This window comes from Sander lucioperca, chromosome 8, assembly GCF_008315115.2.
Source record: "Sander lucioperca isolate FBNREF2018 chromosome 8, SLUC_FBN_1.2, whole genome shotgun sequence".
In the NCBI taxonomy this organism is placed as follows: domain Eukaryota; kingdom Metazoa; phylum Chordata; class Actinopteri; order Perciformes; family Percidae; genus Sander; species Sander lucioperca.
The window spans coordinates 38566474-38587083 of record NC_050180.1 but is presented as its reverse complement, the minus strand read 5'-3'; the positions used below and the strand labels follow the sequence as shown (position 1 = coordinate 38587083).

The window sequence follows — 20610 nt, the reverse complement described above, 5'->3', positions numbered from 1 at the left end:
GTCTATGGCCAATACCCACCAGGTCCGGATTTGTTGCGTAATGGCTGCGGCCACGACTGACAACTGAAGTCACGAGGACCCACGAGATCTCGCGACTTCAGGTAGAATAGAACCACAAAACCAACAACAGTTTGTTTCCATCCAGAGGAGTAGAGGGGAAACAACTCTGTGCTGTGTTTTCAAGGTGTACTGCAGGGAAATATGATCCACTGTGAGCACGGTGTATTTTATTTTGAAAATTAACAGGATGTTTTATTTTGCTTCTGTGCTCGACTTCCTGTCCCGCACTATCTGCCCTGTGCTGAATTGCTGCGGAGCTCTCCGGCGTCTGGCAAAAATAGAAACTCTGCGTATCTGCTCCGGAGGTCTGCGGATCGCCGGAGCTGGGACGGAGTCGGAACGCAGCCATTCTGCAGTCAGGGGGAAATACACACATTGACTTTAATGGAAACATAATGACCCCGCCACTGTTCCGGAGCAGATCCTCAGCCGTTCCGCAACCGGTGGAAATTGGGGGTGAGTTTTGCACAGGAACAGAGACTCAGGACAGGTTTCTTCATCGTACAGCTTCCTGCTGGACAGAGGGTTTGAAAAGACTGCTTTCTGAGTTACCAGGAACATTTCCATAATTAAAAAACAATAAATTCAGACCTTCCCCGGGTATGTCATCCCTCCCGTGGATAAAGAGTCGATATCCGCATTTTTCCTCGAGGACGGAGGGCAAAATCTTGGTGACGAACTGAAAGAGTGCATCCTCAGTAGCATTGTCCATGCTCTGCATGTGGTAGACCACGTAGGCATCGTACACCCTCCCATCTAGGATATACAAACAAATTCATGGAAGCTTGAGTAGCTTTAGAAAAATCTTTCCTATTAGGTCATTATGACGCAATGCAGCCTTGTCACCACACTTTGCCCTCAATGGTTGTTGTGAACCCAAGTGTGAGTGTGGAGCAAAGACTTTGGAAAAATAAAGCATTGCGGTCAGTGAAACTACCCTGGGAAAGCAAAGGCTAAAAAAACATTAACTGTGTGTTAGTTTTACTCAAACTTGATTCAACTCTCCCATCCGGCTTTTGTGAAGCATTGGCCAACACATGCAAGGAAAAAGTTTTCCCATTCTCTAATTGTCTCAAAAAGAATTCTTCACTGGTTACACAATGTCTCAGACTCGTGGTTTCAACAATTCACAATTTGTTGGTCGCTTATGATGCCTGTCAAGTTGTTTTAGTTCTACTTGCACTTTAAGAAGGATAGGAGAGTAAAAACTGAAATCACCAGTAGGGATGCAGCAATTAACTGATTTCACTATTAACCGCACTTTAAAACGTCACGTTTAATTAATCGTAAAGGCTTACGTTACACCAAGTGTTAACTGACTGCACTTTATGTGTAGCAGTGTGTGCAGTTCTTATTAAACCTCTTTGTTTGTTTAAGCGTAACTCTCGTCAAAATGCAACCTAGGGTCTTTTTGTGAATGTACCCGAGTCAGAATCGCCACTTTAAAGATTTACCGTATCTTCGTTTTTCGGTCAAATGGCCTTTTGAATGGGAGTGCTAGGGGCACTTCCATGATCGCATCAAATTCACTATTTTGAACAACTCACTGTAGCTGTTGTTTTTCCGGTCGTCGTCCGTCGAGCCAGTCAAAAATAGTCGAGGGAGGAGAGTAAAGATGGAAGGCTCCTAAAGCTTAGTTCCATATAAATGCACGGATAATTTGTTGTTTTGTCGTTAGCGAAATACAATATTGACCTCATAGTTGAAAAAGGAGCCTCATAAAAGAATGACATTTCCCCCTATGGAGTCCGTTCATTCGCATTCGGAGATCGCCTATTTTTGACTGAGAAAATGGCGGATAGCATGAACAACAACTGCTAACGTGAGTTGCTCAAAACCTTTCTTTTAGTAACTCTGTGTACAAAAACAATGTTCTCAATGCTCGAGTTCATGTGTAGAGCCCCTGGTGATACTTCGAGCAAAGTTTCATGTTGTGTCGAGCCTTCTTAGTGTTTTAAAAATAGCTATTTTGATGCTATCATAGAAGTGCCCCTAGCTCTCCCATTCAAAAGGCCATTTGACCGAAAAACGAGAATACGGTAAGTCTTAAAAGTGGTGCTTCCGTCCTAAATATGCTTTTAAACGAAAGTTTGACTCGGGTACATTCACAACAAGACCCTAGGTTGCATTTTGGCGAGAGTTACGCTTTAACGTTAAGTGTTTGTTAGCTTGTTATCGTTACCAGTTAGCTAACGTTAGCCTGTTTAATGTTAACGGTAACGTTACAGTTAACAAATAACGAGTCAGGAGCCAACGTTTGCATTTACAGTCAGCGAGCTGACGATAGCGTTATGATTGTACCAGTCAAAACTTCGCAACACCTCAAACATGTCACTGGTGTTACCACTTAACGTTACTTACTCCTCTTTATCCTCTGTGGGACATAAGGCTGCAAAGATGGCCCCCCATGTCATGCAAAAATTATTAAAACACTGCTATTCGTTTGTGCTACGTTTGTGCCGGTTAGTGCCGTAAAAATTATCGTTTGTGCTGTTAAGGATTTTAAGTAATTTAACTTTACATTTTCTGGCCAGTGACATCACCCAGCCCCCCATTAATGTCCAAATGTCCCCAAAATGGTCTCAATCGTTTGTGCTATGTTTGTGCTGATTTGTGCCGTTAAAAGAAACATTTGTATAGCCCACTTGTTCTTGATAGGCTGGAAACAATAGACAGTGCTGATGGTTAGCTTGGCACGCATATAACCATAACCATAGTAAATCAAAGGCAGCACGCTAGCTACCTTCATATGTTAAGCTAAAGGTCAATGGTTTTGGCTACTACTTAGTCTACTGCAGGGCTATTGAGGCCACACCCACTGCACAGATCATTTCTAGAATCCAACATTCTACAGCTGATTGAAGCTGATTGAAGACAGTTATTACAAAACAAAATGTTTATATTTATGTTTGTATAAGATGGAGTTTGTATGAATTACCCAACATTTCCAGTTAATTCTCGTAAATTCCCATTAATTCCCATATTTCCCCATTAATTCCCATAATTTCCATTAATTCCCATGAAAGTTTCCAAATTGGAATGTTTCCAAAATTCCCCAGCTTAATTTCCACCCCTTTGCAACCCTACTGAGGGGTGAAGCTGACTAATTAACAACTTGTACCTCGTTTGTTTAATCAATACACAAACAGAAAAGTAAACGATGGTTTCAGAGGGAGTTACCTAAACTCCCTACCTTGTCTTCTAAATCCTCTACTGATAAAAAAAATAATCTTTCTTACCTTTATTGTAACTGCTTAATGGGAAGTAGGATCTGAAGAAGAGAGTGAGGTCGATAGCAAAGCGCTTGACCAGTATGGCGGCCAACACAACGAAGAACAGCACACACACTGCTCCAATGACTAGTGGGATTATTGACTCTGGAAAACAAACATGCAAATCAAAGTATGAAAGAAAATGTCTGTGTGTGTGTGTGTGTGGCCAAAGCCTGATAGTCATACTCATCTGTGATCCCGTCACTGACCTCTCCGCCTAAGAGTTAAAATGGCAGACACCTGTTGGTACCTGCCGTCGCCGATGCATTTAAACTCAGTCTTGAAATCTTTAGCAGACACTTTTTCGATGGTCAGGATTGCAGTGGAAATGGTATTCCTTGAAGGGTTCTCGGTGACGCTACAAAACAGAGTTTAGTGCATTTAAGATTAGGAGACATAAGTCATCATCATTTATTACAAAGACTGAAGTGTTAAGTGTTTGGCATTCAACCAAGGCAAGAAAATTAAAATTTTATATTTTCAATTATTTTATATTTTATATTATATATTTATAAAAGTTGCAGAAATGTCTTTAGACACACACTGGGGATAGCAATGTCAGACTGGAGCATCTTAAATATATAGGATGTAAAGCCATTTTGAACAGACAGTGAATGCTGAATATACCAAAGTAACTTTTCTTCACTTTCCTGGAGCACAAGCATATAGCTGAAAGGAACATCGCAACTGTTATGTGGAATAAGGTTGGCGAAAAAAAGGCCCTACGCTTTTCAGTGTCTTCTTATTTCGCTACGAGGAAACAATAACAAAAAGCCGTTTTCCAACACTAAATATCAAACAAAAGCCAGACACTATAACGTATCAAGTTGCTGTGAGCTGTAGCCTACATTCACCACTTCTAAACAGAGGCAGAACATAACGTAATCTCGGAGATTATTCCTTCACTGCGCTGTGCAATGCGAGAAAATCTCAGAGCTGAACCGGGCAGACACAGCACTTTTCATCAGACTCACCCTGGGTCGGGTTAATTAAGCCTACTGCTAACTTACTACACTAATAACATTACCTTCGCCAAAATACCCCCGCAAATCTAATCCCCTACTTCACAGTTAAAGGACAATTCTGACGCAAAACGAACCTAGGGGTTAGTAACCCATGTGTACCGAGTCAAACGTTCTCTGGGACATGTTTCCATGCTAATCGAATGTTTTTGTAGCTTGAAACAAGCTATCACGAACAGCTGATTAGCTTACAACGCTAGTATTCGGGGCACTTGGGAAGTAAAAACAAATAGCCATTTTATACCACTAACAAGGCTCAAAATATCACCACATTTCAATGGTAGCATAATGAGGGTCCCTACATGTAAACCAAAGCATTGAGGACTTTGTAAGTGTACAGACAGTTTATTAAAAAGATAGCTTATAAAGATAGTAGCGTTCATGTTTACATGCGGGCGCCATCTTGAAAACCAGTCATGAGCAGTCGAATCACGAACGGCGTGTTTGAGCTATGTTACTGGTTGCACGGCATTCGTTGTTTGACTGGTCATGACTTTTTTCCCAAGATGGAGGCCGCCTGTATACGAGAACGCTACTGTCTTTATAATCTATATTTTTAATAAAACTTCTTTTAATTATTTAACACTATGTAACCAGTATTACAAACTTCTTACAAGTGGCTGGATTGTGACATTTTAGTTGTGTTCGGATGAATATGTTGGATGCATAGCTGGACTTTATCCATGCTGGGCTAATGTTAGATTGCTTGGGAAGGATGACGTTAGTCACACACGGAGATATGTAATTCAAACAACGGTGTTTGTGATTAACACAACTATTAAGGCATGTCTGTAATATACCGGTCGGTCAATAATATAAAATACTGTAGATCAGTGCTTTCCAACCCTTCTGGTCTGAGGTTCCCCAACAGCCCTGTCATATAAACTCACATACCCCGCCCTATCAATTCCCAATGTGTTCACACTATTTATCATATTAAAGTGAATATTCTTACATTTTCATGCAATTGAACTGTAAACATTTAGGTTGGTTTGGTCAGAAATTCTACTAACTAGACCTTTTACTTGAACTGTGGTTAATGTTTCAAAAGTCATCCATTACTTTTAGCTGTGTTGTGTCAAAGACTGTTTCCCTGTAGATGTGTTTCCTGCTACTTGCGATCTAATTGGAGACAAACAGCCAATCAGAATTGACCTTTTGTGCAGCGCGATTTGAAACCACTGCAGTAGGCGTGGTTTCCTTGGGGATTTGAATATTTTCTAAATATTTAGCTTTACACTTGGCGACACATTTAGATATAACATTTAGATTTAACATTTAGATATATATTTAAGATTTAGATTTAGATATAATATTTAGATATATATTTAAGATTTAGATTTAACATTTAACATTTAGATATATATTTAAGATTTAGATTTAGATATAATATTTAGATATATATTTAAGATTTAGATATAATATTTAGATTTAACATTTAGATATAAATTTAACATTTAGATTTAGATATAACATTTAGATTTAACATTTAACATTTAGATAAATATTTAGGACCCGAGCACCGACAATACCGGCGAAGGCCCTACTGAAGGAATTATTATTATTACGGCAAATGAATTGCCTTTTTGAGGGGCTTAACATACTCAAAAACTACAACAAACAAAATTGGCGGTCGCATCAAGCCTGGTGAAAATGTACGTATTTTAAGGGTTTCGGGAATAGGCGTACAAAAATGGCTCGCTAGCGCCCCCCTACAATGATAAATAAATTGAGCCCCTGTAGTACGTTTAACGTACACTCACAAAACTTGGTACACATATGTATCATGTCAAGACGTACAAAAAAGCTCATTGGAGCCATACCCTAAACCCAACAGGAAGTCAGCCATTTTTAATTGAACGTTCAAAATTAGTGTGATTTTGGCCATTTCCACATGTCGTACGTTAATGAACTCCTCCTAGAGATTTCATCCAATCAACTTCAAATTTGGTCTATGCCATCTTAAGGCGGTAAAGATGAAAATTTATTAAAAGAAAAACTTTTCGTCATAGGGCATGGCCGTGGCGGGGCGGCCATTATGTGCGTTTCGCCATCGAAACAGGAAGTGGGTGTAACTCGAGTGTACATTGTCCAATTGGCTCGAAACTTTTCAGGATTCATAAGACTAACTCTGAGGACATTTACCGGACAAAATTGACTCAAAGTCATAGCGCCCCCTAGTGGCAACAGGAAGTAGGCCTAAAAGTCAAGGTGCTATACTTTAACGAACTCCTCCTAGAGATTTCATCCGATGGACTTCAAATTTGGTCTGTACCATCTAAACACCTTACAGATGAAAATGTATTAAAAGAAAAACTTTTCGTCAAACGGTGTGGGCGTGGCGGCCATTTTGAGTGTTTAGCGATGAACGAGAAAGTGGCTGTAACTACAGTGTACATTGTCATATCTGCTTGAAATTTCCCACAATCAACAAGAGTCCAGGCCTGAGGACATATACGGGCCAATATTGACTTTTGGTCATAGCACCCCCCACTGACAACAGGAAATCAGCCTTATATGACAAACATCACCAGATTTACATGAAACTTATAATGTGTGGTCTACATGTGATACTGAGCCACCCCCTATACTTTAACCACGCCCACTTACTCAGGTCACACCCCCTTTTATAACATTTTAACCGTTTAAGGTAGAGTCTTGTGTGAGGTGTCAATGAACTCAGCAGAGAGTTCCATCGGTGATGGTTTGGCTCGCCCCCTATGCGTAAGCCACGCCCCCATTCACAACATTTTAACCGTTTAAGGTAGAGTCTTGTGTGAGGTATCATTGAACTCAGCAGATAGTTCCTGCTTCATTGGTGATGGTTTGGCCCGCCCCCTATGCTTAAGCCACGCCAAGCCACGCCCCTTTTCATAACTGGTGACCCGTTTAAGGTAGTCTTATGGAATGTATCAATGAACTCAGCAGAGACATCCTTTTTTATTGGTAAAGGTTTGACCCGACCCCTATGCTTTGGCCATGCCCCCTTTCACAGCTAATGAACTGTATGACGTAGAGTCTTGTGTGAGGTATCATTGAACTCAGCAGGGAGTTAAATTTTCATTGGTGACGATTTGCAGTGTCTGAGTGCCGTGCAAATACACGGTCGCAAGGAGCGGTGTCCGCCAGTAACCCCGACGAGCGCAGAGGCACGAGGACATTTAGATTTAACATTTAGATCTAGATTTAACATTTAGATATACATTTAACATTTAGATTTAGATATAACATTTAGATTTAACATTTAACATTTAGATATAATATATATAATTTCTGTCTCAAATGTGAGGAAAATGCGAAAGTGAGCTAAATGTTGAAAATTTATCAGCTAAAAAATTGTAACCGAACTTTTACATTCGGCACCCCATACTCATCACATAAGTGGTGTGTGCGTGCGTCGCGGGGGGAACTCAGCAGCAGCCCCACCCCCTGCAGAGAGCCGATAGGATTGAAACAGCAGCAGCTTTCAGCGAATTTAGAGTGAAAAAACATTACAGCGTACATTGATGTTAAAATGTATACAGGTTGGCAGGACGGTCTGAATGTTTTGCACAGTCTTTCGCTGTTCGTTTTGTTGGTAAATATGAGATGTTTGAGTCACACACGTCTTGTCTTCATATCAGAAACATGGAAATGAATTTGGCGACATGTGTGTTACGTCAACTCATTCTTACTCCTGCTTGGTCAGTGGCTCTCAGAGTCACATACTGATGCTAAGTCTGGCACGTGGGACTGCTGTGATTGGTTGAAGTCACGGGAAACCCCGGTTATTGGTCAAATTTGTGGGAAAGTTGCAGTGATTGGTCAAAATTGCGAGTCACACTGAATTCACGGTAATTGGTTGAATTTGCGTGAATTGTTGTGATCGCGAAATCCTGGAGGGACTGTATAGTAGTACAATGTCATTCTTCCTCTGATGTAGAAGTAGCCTACACAGTAAGTCAGTAGTAGGATATACAGTGGAGTTGCATATGAAGTGGTTCGGGGTCCTTCTGTAAGTAATTTTGGGGTACAATTTGGTTTTGAAGAATTCTACAAGCAGCAATACCACAGGCCAAGCAATCGGCCCGTTCCAAGCAGGCACATTTTCAACGGGCACTGTACTAGTATTACAAAAATGTGGAATAACACAAATGATAACGGTAACATTTTTGTAGTGACAATTTTTCACACATTTCACACATTATGTTGTGACATTTTTTTCTTGAATAACTGCAGTTCTGCTTTTGATGAGGCTTACGTTTTGGTGATTTGATTGTATCCATTGTTCTGGTTGATTCCACTCCAGCTAGCACTGCAGTCACTTATCTTGGTAGTCCCACAGAAAACTGAGCAGTTCAGCTTGATCCCAACGCCTGGTAGAACAAGTTTTCACATCATCAAGTTATTAGCGGTGCACGATTCAGAAAATGTTCAAAAAGATTTTTGGAATTCTATGAATCGGTAGAGCTTGAATCGCGATTCGAATGTGAATCGATTTTTTTGCACACCCCTATTATTTATGAATATTTCTGGGTGAGCAGGATTGTCGTGCACTCAACATTTGATGCATATAATCTTAAAGTGCTCATTGTGCTTTTTGGCTTTTCCCCTTTCCTTTATTGTGTTATATATCTTTTTGTGCACATTATAGGTTTACAAAGTGAAAAAGCCCAAGGTCCACCCCAAAGGGACTTACCATCTTCCAGAGAAAACACTGTTCACAAACTGCTTCAAACAGCTCTATTGTAGTCCAGCCTTTACTTCCGTGACGAACGTGCGTCACTTTGTAACACACGTTATAATGTTTGCCTAGCTGCTAGCATGGCACTCCCTCATACTCTGCTTCTGACTGGCTAGCAGTACTTACTGCGCATGTGCGACTACCAACAAAGATGGTACCGAAGTGAGATGTCTCACTCTGTAGCTAAAACAGAGAGCTCAACACACAGGGTGAAAAGAGGAGCTGCAGAAATGTGCAGTACAACACAAATATGGTGTTTTGTGAAAATTAAACCACATAAACCTATTCTGGTACAACCTCTAAATACAATTATGAACCTGAAAATGAGCATGATATGAGCACTTTAAGAAAACAGTGTTTCAGTGACAATGTTTGTTGAAATACAACCAGCATGTCAAAGTCTTTGCTTTCATAGTAAAATAGGTTATCTCCACATCTTCTAAAGGAAGTGGCTCAAAATTTGTTAGAAACACAGGCCTTTAAAAATAAAAATCTGCCTGCCTCTATGGGAATATAACATAGGGGTATGTATACGTATGCCCCCTATATTTTAAGGTAGAACATTTATTTATTTACGATACATTATTCATTCACAAAGAAAATTGGTGTCCTTAAAGGTTGGATTTTTCCTAATTGTTTTAATTAAGGCATTAAGATCAATTCCCAAAAGATGTTTTTTTATTGCTCTTTTTAGTCAACTTTAGCATGGGTATGTAAACTTATGAGCACAACTGTAAATTATAAACTTTCAACATAACACACAGTAAAAGATAGTCAGATAGTGTTGTGGGCAGGACATTAAGTCAGACTCAGTGATGAGTGAAACCGGAGCAGAGGGACAGACACTTTTTAATTAATTAACATTATCGGTTATCAGGCAATAAAACGCCAATACAGATAATCTGCCAAAAAACAGCCCAATAATCAACCAGGGCCAATAATCGGTCTATCCTTAATCTCTTTTGGCATTTACCAAAGTACTAACAATTCTTGTTTGATTAAACAAAAATACAGCACAAATCTAACAGTTCACAGATATCTCACTGAAAAAGTAAGGTGTAAGTGATTTAGTCAGTACCGGAATTGTTGTATTTGCAGTGTTATGACAGCATTGTGGTGTTATTAGGGGAAGTTTTCCTACCTTCATCGGCCAACTGCTCCTTGTCCTTCGGAGAGATGATCTCTAATTCACGGTAGGCCTTTTCTTCTGCAGGCAAGCAAAAACAAAACAACGATGAGTCCTCCTTTCCGTTCTTATGCTCACGAATGAGATGCTAAGGTAAAATAAAATCACTTGCAGGCAAATTCTCAAAAGGATTACGTGGCTTTTGCGGTTGCTAAACCTGCCACAAATAAGACAAAAGGAAATAATGCAATTCTTAGAATACCCACAAAGAATAAATGCACCCCTAACTGCGCATTTGTGTTGAGTGATGGAACATTGAATCTTCAAACTGAACCGACTATAGGGCTGAATCAATCTCCATCTTGTGAATGTTATGGGTTGTTGTGTTTTATCTTATTTTGGTAGTCTGTTTCTGTTCTGTATTTTGCTCAGTTTCCTGTTTTATTTTGATAGTTTGGTGTTCTGTCTTGTCTAGTCTGGTTTTACTTTAGGTCTTGTGTTTTCCCGCCTTTTTTGATTGTACTGCCCAGCCCTAATGTGTTTCACCTGTTTCCCAGCCTTGTGTCACCTGTCTTGTGTTTCCTTTGGCGTTTTTCCATTACATGGTACCTGCTCGACTTGCCTCGACTCTACTCGCCTCGACACACTGTGCGTCCGTTTTCCATTGCAGATTTTAGTACCGCCTCAGCGTGGCTGGTCGTATGCCAGCTCGATGCACACACCAGCACACAAGTATAACATCAGGCCACTTGAGCTTGTTTTACAGTTCTGTGGAGGCTCCACGCAGAGCTTTCACCGTAGCCTATGTAATACGTGGCCTGATGTATACATTTGTCAGCTGGTGTGTGCGTCGAGCCAGCATGTGTGTGTGTGTACGTAGGATACGGCGAAAGCTCTGCCTGGAGCCTCCGCAGAACTGTAAACAAGCAGCACCGTAGTAAACTGCCGTGACCTAACGCGACACACACACAGAACGTGGAAGGTGTGTGTTGTTGCCAGAAGACACATTTAGTTTCTAAAGAAGCTGGAGGCAGCAAAAAAAAAAAAACAGCTGGCTAAACTGTTTAAAAATAGCGGGTTTGTTCAGGACACCCCCGTCTGTCGCTTTCACGTCACCTTTTCGACTCGCCTCAGCTCGCTTGGAACCTCGACTGAGGAGGTACTAAAAAAAGTACCTGTTAGCAGGTACCAGGTACTTTTTTTCGTAATGGAAAACCAAAAAAGGCGAGTCGAGGCGAGTCGAGCAGGTACCATGTAATGGAAAAGCGCCACTTGTTACCCTGTGTATTTAGTCTTTGTCTTCCCCTTGTCTTTTGTCAGATCATTTTGTGTCCTGTCGTGGTGTTCTGTGTAAGTCTGTATTTTCGTCTCCTGTCTGTATTCCTTAGTGATTGCTCCTGTCTGTGTTTTTGCTCCAGTCTCTTAGTTTTGTGTTAGTCTTCCCAGCAGTCTCTGCTCAGTTTTGTTTTTTTAGCTCTGTTTTTTCATTCTGCATTTTGGACTACCTCAGTTATAGTCCTTATGTTTATTTTTCTGCATTTTCACTATTTTTGTATTCCTGTTGGTTTTGTACCCTGGATTTTTATTTTTGAATTAAATCTTCACATCAAAATTATCCTCAGTTATCTGCCTCTGCATTTTGGGTCCGCATTTTCACCAGCCACACTTAACAGTGAAAGCTTGTTAAAACACAGCGAAGGTAACGAACGCAACAGATTGAACCAGCAACTGAGTGAATGAAGTGATGAACTGAATCAACACCAAATGTCACAGCAGACGACACTGTGATGCTTTGTCTTACTGCTTTACATACTGAAGGGCACTTAAAAGGTGGTGTGTAAAGGAAAAAAGGTGAACAAACTACAGTGGCTACAAATCTTTGAACTGAACAAAACAATTCAAATCAGCAAAGGTATTTAAAAAAAAGCTTTTAAGCCAACACTTAGCATAGCATAAATTGAGTAGATCCTTCACAGAAAAGAGATCTAGGGAAGCAGAGGGAGACACAGATGATTCAAGATTTAAAGCTTTATTGTTATATGCAATACCTACTATGCATTATGTGAAAATGTAGCATTATGCAGCGCATGTATTATTCTTAACTTGCCTACAATGCCAAACCGTACAGGATATGTAGCATAACGTAGCATTTTTAACCATTCTTAACTGTATACTGTATAATTTGTGTCTTCAACTTTTTTTTTTACTTTAACTTAACCTTACAAATTTTAACTTTTATTACTGCGCTGAATCAGATGAATCCGATTCCTGTGTACATTGTACATTTGGCAAATAAAGCATTTCTGATCTGTGTGAGACACTCTACGATAAAAAAAAAAATTGCCTACAAACATGACTGTACCGTGACAACAGTAGTATGAGTTTGTACAGCACATTAAGACATGTAATACAATACATTGGAAGTACAATGCTGAAGGGGTACTCCACCGATTTTACACATGAAGTTCAGTTGGCCTGGTGGTCTTTTTTTGGAGTCGCATATTGTTAAAACGCAAAACAATGTTTGGTGTAACAATATAGTGAGGAGTCCACTTCATGTCTTTGTGATACCACAACAGCAATTTAAAAGGTTAATGTATATTACATGTGTACCGAGGGTGGAACAAATTTTGAGAGAGTGAGGGGGAGATAGGGATAGTCGAGTGGAGCTGGTCACCAGTTTTACAGCCTGGGCAAAAAACACGTTGATGAGCCTGGTCATTCTACACTCCACACTGTCCAAGTTGGGGATGCGTCGGCCCTTTTATGGTTATATAAGGTTATATTAGATTTTCGGCAGAGATGGAGGCCCAACAGTACACATAGCCAATTCACTACAACCAACATAACCCAAGTTGTGGAGAATATATTTTTTTAAGTGATACATTCTCATTGATATTTAAACATGATTATCGAAGGTGATATATCACACATAAAGTAGAAGAATATAATCACAAATGTCCATACATTTATCAGTACAATCAAATACTAATTTCTTTGTATGGTGGGAGAATGTAGGCCTGCATGCCTTCAAATGCCCTGTTCACCTCCTTGTTCCGAGTTATGTTAGTGTTCTGTATTGATAGACGCTTTCAACGGTAACAACATAAACAAACAGTACTGCGCATGTGCGTTACTATGGCCCAAACTTGACTTACAAACAACAACAAGTGAATTGCGTTAGCTTGTTACTGTAGTTAAAACTATGTCTAGCCAGTATTATTTGGGGTTGCCAGTCGAAGAAAAGAAGCGTTAGCTGGCCTAACTCAAATGCGATAAAGTTACACTACCAGACCCGTTCGACAAAATGATGAGAAAACATTTTTTCTCTCCGGACCTGTCTGATTTACCGGAGGTTGGTCAGATACACATATTTGAATATCTAGTTGAGCGCGAATGTGTATATACAAAGGATGCGTTATCGCAGCTTGGATGCCTACAACTATTTTCGTTACGGAAAAGTTAAAAGCATCCTAACCTACAAAAATGGAAATACCGGTGTCGTTTACGAGGAAATCGAGGCAGGTCAGACACTTTCTAAACGCTACTCCGCCTTGATCGTTGCGACAAAGTCCGGCAAAGTCCAAAGCGGCCATTGCACCTGCATGGCAGGGGAAGTAGGCCTATGGCCATATATAACGTTAGTTAACGGTACATTTGACAATAGCATTTGGATCAGCTTTTTCATTACTGCCATTTATCCGTTTGATAATTGAATGTCTATCTGGATCTACGCCACAATGGAGAGGTGTGTAGTCATGTGGGCACGATTTTGGTTACTGTGGAGCAGTGTGTCCAGGATGGACTCCAGAGTGGCTTGCAAGAATAGAGGGTTTTCACCGACGTCACATTCTGGGCGGTAACCTGGATGCGCGGCCATGTTGGAGGCACTCGGTGTAAACAACTGAATGGAGTAATGGAGTATTGTGCACTTTGGATGCTTTAATACTTTATATCTAAACAACAGAAAAGCTCATCAAAACGCGTCCAAGATGCAAAGGCATATAGGGAAGGACTTAGACCACAAAAAAGGCGTGATATTTTGAGAAATTACAGTTTACTGGCGGTGCAGATCCCTACAAGTTGGCTCCCTCTTCTTGGACCCATGGCGGCCGGTGATTCTTCCTTCAGTTGCATATCCCGATATAGTCAACTACCTGGTTTTCTTGCCGAGCCCATACACAGCGGAAGACCTTAAATCCTACAAAAGTTTGGAGGCCTATAACCAGATGGTGTGTGGATGGGTGAGGGAGACGCAGTACCAAGTCATTAACGACCATTATGTTGTGAAGGCCTGAGTAAGTAATGCAATAACGTCTTTAATCAACCTAACCTTAACTGTATGATATCATTGTGATACTCAAGGTGTAGCCAAGTGACTCTCAATCGTTTATTTTCATTTCAAAGACCGAACAAGACAGATTTTTCCCTCGTAGATCCTGGTTGATCTTTGCCAACCACAAGCGCCTCCTTTCCTCTGATAACTTCTGGCATTCCTCTCCCTGGTTTTTAATAACTTTTGGAAGTCGATAATATTCCAAATGTTTTTCTTGGTCTGACCTGTTGGTACAACCTAAAACACGGCAATAATTAACCATTTTCCTTGACATCGTTCGGGATCTACTTCAGTGCCTGTGCTTTGTTGTGATGCGGAGTACCTCCAACATGGCGACTTCGGGTCTGATGACGCGTCTGATGACGCGTCGTGAAAACCCTCTATATGCGGCTACAAGCTCCCCTCTGCCTTCCCGCACTAAATCCAGATGGGTCACCAAAGAAGCTTTATAAAGCCCTGAAGGTAAGTTATGGTTCACATGTCTCCAACAAATCCACCAGTTAACCATAATGTTAAAGGAACACGCCGACTTATTGGGACTTTAGCTTATTCACCGTAACCCCCAGAGTTAGATAAGTCCATACATACCCTTCTCATCTCTGTGCGTGTTTTAACTCTGTCTGACGGTTCCACCGGTAGCTTAGCCTAGCACAGATCCTGAAGGTAATCGGTTCCAACTAGGCCTAGTGCTCCGAATAAGTGACAAAATAATGCCAACATGTTCCTATTTACATGTTGTGATTTGTATAGTCACAGCATGTACAAATAACAAGGTCACATGAGACACAGCCATCTTCTAACCGTATACAAACTGGGAACTATATTCTCAGAAAGGCAAAGCATTGCTGATCTGCTCGGGGCTTCTCAGGTGCTGCAAAGCATATCACTCCGCCCAAGTAGCAGAAGTGGGTGACCTCTATGGAAGGTGAATCGATGGACACAACTAGAGATTGTCTACCCTGGCTTCCCGTGGATGTCTTATTTGTGTGCAAATATTGATGGAACATAATCTGGGTGACATAGGTCCACTGATGTTGCACCTAAAATAAAACAAGTGATGGAAACACTTAGTGTTGACAATACTGTACATTGCTGAGCATCATACATTCCTGGCATAATCCATACATATGGTTACATGTACTGTACATCCCTGTGTACATGTTTATTCCTGTGTAAAAAGTGCACTCTTTTTATGATATTGCTTAAAAACCATGATCACATGAGACACAAACTGGGTCTAGAGGGGAGCATACTGGCGCAATTAAATTACTGTAACTTTAGGTTATTTATTTGTATAGCGTACATTGATGGAAAAACAATGTTGCTCTTATGTTTTGGGTAATCTTTCTTAGATTACCACAACAGAAAATACTCGGGTAATGTAACACTGTCAAGTAATTGGAAACGGGTGTCACAATACTAGTCAAAATGTAGCTAAAGCGTATCAACTAACGTTACAACACTGGCACCGTAGCATTGATCTAACGTTACAGTTTAGCTAGGTAGCTACAATCAATTTAGTGAGGTAATTTATAACTATTGCAGGTTTTTTTTACTGGCAGCTAGCTATCACTTAACATGAGTTTGTTACCTGAAACGAAGTGGGTGCTACAGATCCTTGAACTCTTGCCTGGCTGCCAAGCCTCTCTTCGCACAGCAGGGATCCATGCTCGCCGTCTCCCCTCTTCTTTAGGAAACTGAAACATTTTTATTTTGGAGATTGTTCCTGAGGTCAGGTTGCACCCAACAGCGCAACAACCCGGACCCAACTTCAGTCTGCTCATCAGTCTCACTTTCACTGCATGCGTTTGCAGTCGGTGCCATATTCACCGGTAAAACCTAGCTAAATGGTAAACAAACGCAGCTAGACTGGAAGTTAACTTTGGGCCAGACACATCACCATGACAACTCAGAGCTAGGCAACAGCCTGGCCCCTTGTTAACTTCCTGTCAGTTGATGCCATTCATATACAGTCAGGAAATCAACTTGGGTCCATTTAGAATGTTTGTTTAAAACTGTGAAATGGTCTGACTGAAATCTTAGCATTAGCTAGAGGTATGAACACTCCGCTAGGAAACCCATGGATGATTTTGGTCTATCAGTCCCTCCAGGATGTCGCGATGTCACGATCGCACCAATTCACGCAAATTCAACCTATCACCGTGACTTTGGTGTGACTCGCAATTTTGACCCATCACCGCAACTTTTCCGCAAATTTGACCTCAACCAATCCCAGCAGTCCCACGTGCCAGACTTTACATCAGTATAGACCTCAACAGTCCCGCCCCTCGTCCGAGAGACCTTGGGTTCCAGAAGTAAAATTCCCATTCATTTTTCCCATAGACGTCTGGAAAAATCCGTATATAAAAAGTTTTAGACCATGCCTTAGGCTAACCAGATGGGACGTGACTCATAAACATACAACATATCATTTTGAGTGAAAAAACGAACAGAAAATTAAAAAAAAAAAAATCAAAGGTACAACACTGTACATATCGTCATCTCAGAGCGAAGGAACTACTCATCCCATAAACCACCGCGCACCACTGAACAAAGGAAGCTAACGTTAGTTTAGCTAACAGCTAATTCGGCTAACGGCTAGCTGAGACAGCATGTAATAACTTTAAAAGACCCTCAAAATAAAACCTGAAAATAACCGTTAACATATATAACGGCTTATGTAGCCGGCTTTACCCAGTGTTAAGTTTGAGTTAACGTTATTTTAGACTGAATCAAGCTGTCAGCTAGCGGTTAGCCGAATTAGCTGTTAGCTAAACTAACGTTAGCTTCCCAGTGGAGGCTAACGTCAGAAGCGTGGAACTGATCGTGATTCGTGCAGTGTCGTAAACATAGACTGTATATAAGAATGGAACAACAGATCCCGTTGCTCTGGACGGAGACCAGTGAAGGCCGTTAGAAGCACTTTTCCGGTGAGCGCTGAGCGTTACTGCGCAGCCTCCAACTGAGCAACGTGTCTGAAAGTTCTAAGTCTTCTGGTAGCTGTGCCAAGAGAAATCTCAATCATTCCCAATCTTGCAGAGACGGAGAGCGTAGGTATATGTAAGGAGATAACATAGGCACAGGCTAATTATTGATCACTAAAATGATAGTAAACATTAGTAATTACTAGGGCCGGGACTTTAACGCATTAATTAAGATTAATTACGCAAAAAAAAAATAACATAATTTTAACCACACTTATTGACCGATTATACTGGAGCACCAACTAGCGTTCTTGACTTCCGACAACAACAAACCACAGTGAACATGAACGAAGAAGCTGACGAGACCGCTTTGCTTGGCCCCGTGGATGGGAAATTTTGTTTTAAAAAACGAAAGGATGGAAGCGTCGACAAGAGCATGGTTGTGTGCAAGCTATACAACAAGGAATTTGCGTATCACCGCAGCACATCGAGCCTCAAATATCACCTCAACGCAAAACACATAGGAGTTAGCGTGGACGTTAGCCCGACTCCGAGTAAAGTTACAAGGACCCAACCCACACTCCACCAGATGACTGGTTTCAGGACCAGTGTAACTAAGTCCACGTCTGAAAAAATAACCAACGGCCTGGCTCACTGGATTGCACTCGACTGTAGACCACTTGGAATGGTAGAAGATAAGGGCCTGCAAAATGTACTACAGATTGCGTCGTCTGACCCAACATACGAGCTGCCATGCAGAAAGACAGTGACAAAAAGAGTACAGCAGCTTTATGACAATGAAAAGGAAGATAAAGAGAATTTATTGGAGAAAGCTGATTGTGTTGCCCTGACTGGGGATCATTGGACCTCGGTAAGCAATTCAAATTACTTCGGTGTGCATCACACTTTATTGACGTCAAGTGGCGTCTTCACTCATTTGCCTTAACTATCCAGAAGACCACCACTAGGCACTTTGCTGAAAACATGGCAGGAGATTTTGAGTCTGTGGCAGAGGCCTGGGAAATCACACAAAAAGTCACCACAATCGGAACAGACAGTGCCCGAACCATGATCGCTGCAATGAGACAGCTCACATTCCAGCACATGCCGTGTGTTGCTCACGTGTTGCAGAGGACCATCACAGTTTGCCTTGCTGACAGCGGGTTCACAGCCACATTGGCAAGATGCCGTAAAATAGTGGGGCATTTTAAACATAGCCCCTCAAACACAGAGGAACTGCACAAGGAGCAAACACAACTAGAACAAGACCAAGAGCCACTGGTACAGGATGTTTCCACAAGGTGGAATTCGACACTGTTCATGATCTCTCGTCTGCTGAAGAACCAAGAGGCTGTGAAGGTTACTCTAGCCAAACAGAAGCACAAGCTCACCATGTTAACTACAGCAGAGTGGGACAGACTGCAGAGGCTCGAGACCCTCCTTAAACCATGCAGGTAAACACCCACCAACTGTTTTTAAATTTATTGTACTGAATATCAATATCACTATGACTATTATAAAGTTGCTACTGTTTTTAATCTACTATTAACTGGCACAATAATCACTTTCCTAAACTATCCTCTGCAGATATGTGACAGACTTATGTCTCGTGCTCTGTTGTGTTACCTGCTCTCCGCCACCTGACCCACACCATGGAGGTCTCAGATGACGACCCAGCCTATGTGGTGAAGTTCAAGGGTGACTTTATAAAGGACCTGTCTCAACGCCAAGATACACTCAACCATGGATGGCTCAGGGTGGCTACAGCACTCGACCCACGCTTTAAGGTAACGTGTAATGGTCTTCTTTGTTTTTCTTTTCTCTTTCTTTTTGACCCCCTTTCCCCTGCCCTCCCCCCTCCCCCCTCTTTCTTTCTATGGAACCATGTATGAACATTAATTTCACCCATCTTTTTACTCTGTAAATCTGTGATGTGACAATAAACCTGATTCTGATTCTAAGGACCTAAAGTGTCTACCAAGAGGAGAGTGAGGAGGGGTGTGGACCAGCATTGAGGCACTGCTGCGAATAGAACCAAACAGAGCCACTCCAGAACCCACAGAGGAGCCAGCAAGGAAGAGGAGCCTCCTGCTGTTTAATTCAGACTCTGAATCAGAGGATGAAGAGGGGCCCAACGGGGCTCTGGCCCGCTACAGGGCAGAGCCCACCATCAGTGAAACAGACTGCCCACTGCAGTGGTGGTCCACTCATGAGGGAGCCCATCCACAGCTTTCTGTCCTGGCCCGCAAGTATCTGGGCACCCCTGCCACTTCTGTCACTTGTGAGAGACTTTTCTCACTGGCAGGTAACATAGTTCAAAAGAAAAGGGCAGCCTTGAGCTCTGAAAATGTGAACAGGCTAGTTTGTCTCAGCAACTGGCTGAAAGAGAAGTATAAGAAATAGTCATAGAGGTATCCTGAGGCCAATGAGGTTGTTGTTACTGAAATGTTGATCAAACAGTGGCCTAAGCAACAGAGAGATTTATTTTTCATATTGGAAGAATAGGGACTGAGGTCAATCACTGGCACTTTTTTTTATTTTATTTTAAATGGTACACTTCATGTTGAACTATGTATTATGTTGTTGATGCAACTGGCACTTTGTTGAATTTATTGTTTTGGCCAAGGTTATTGAGAGTTTGACTTAGTCTGTTATGGCCTCTGAAGCAACAGAGAGATGTTTTCTAATAGTCAGGGTTTCCAATGTTCTGAATGTACTTGAAAGTATTGTGTTTTACTTAAAAAAACATAGTTTACAGAAGGCCTACCTATCTATAGGCTACCTGAATTTCTGAAATGTACTGTATTTCTAAATATGCTATTGCTACACTTAATGGCAAACATTGCACTGGTCTGCTGGACTGACACAAATAAACAATATTTTGTTGATTAAGTTTATGTATTCAGTCATTATTCAATGGTATACTAAAAATCCATGTGAAAAAAATTACTTCTCACTGTTCTCAGGTCAAATATTTATATGCAATTAAAATGTGATTAATTTCGATTAATTAATTACAAAGCCTCTAATTAATTAGATTAATTTTTTTAATCGAGTCCCGGCCCTAGTAATTACACTTAAACAGCTAATGTGAGACAAAACTGCCTGCGCGCTTCTCCTGTACTACACGGTAATTCCTCTACTATG

General features: G+C 41.1%; 1 protein-coding gene and 1 long non-coding RNA gene across 3 annotated transcripts in view; one reads left to right on the top strand and one right to left on the bottom strand.

Annotated features, from left to right (window-relative positions):
* The window catches only part of il1rl1 (interleukin 1 receptor-like 1), a 39022-nt gene that overhangs the window by 5571 nt on the left and 12841 nt on the right, over window positions 1–20610 (bottom strand). The window contains exons 6-11 of one of the 2 annotated variants that reach the window (XM_036003804.1): window positions 10219–10284; window positions 8595–8709; window positions 3542–3690; window positions 3300–3437; window positions 652–816; window positions 471–571 (exon numbers count right to left, since the gene is read on the bottom strand). In XM_036003804.1, coding sequence (XP_035859697.1) covers window positions 486–571; window positions 652–816; window positions 3300–3437; window positions 3542–3690; window positions 8595–8709; window positions 10219–10284 — 719 coding nt within the window. In that variant the 3' untranslated portion in view covers window positions 471–485. Of the gene's footprint in view, window positions 1–470; window positions 572–651; window positions 817–3299; window positions 3438–3541; window positions 3691–8594; window positions 8710–10218; window positions 10285–20610 lie in introns of those variants that run through there. The other variant, XM_031316379.2, reaches the window with a different exon arrangement.
* Window positions 13204–16540, top strand: LOC116062846. Its single transcript, XR_004108118.2, has 4 exons — window positions 13204–13301; window positions 14251–14258; window positions 16354–16356; window positions 16455–16540. It is a non-coding gene; the product is annotated as an uncharacterized LOC116062846 (long non-coding RNA).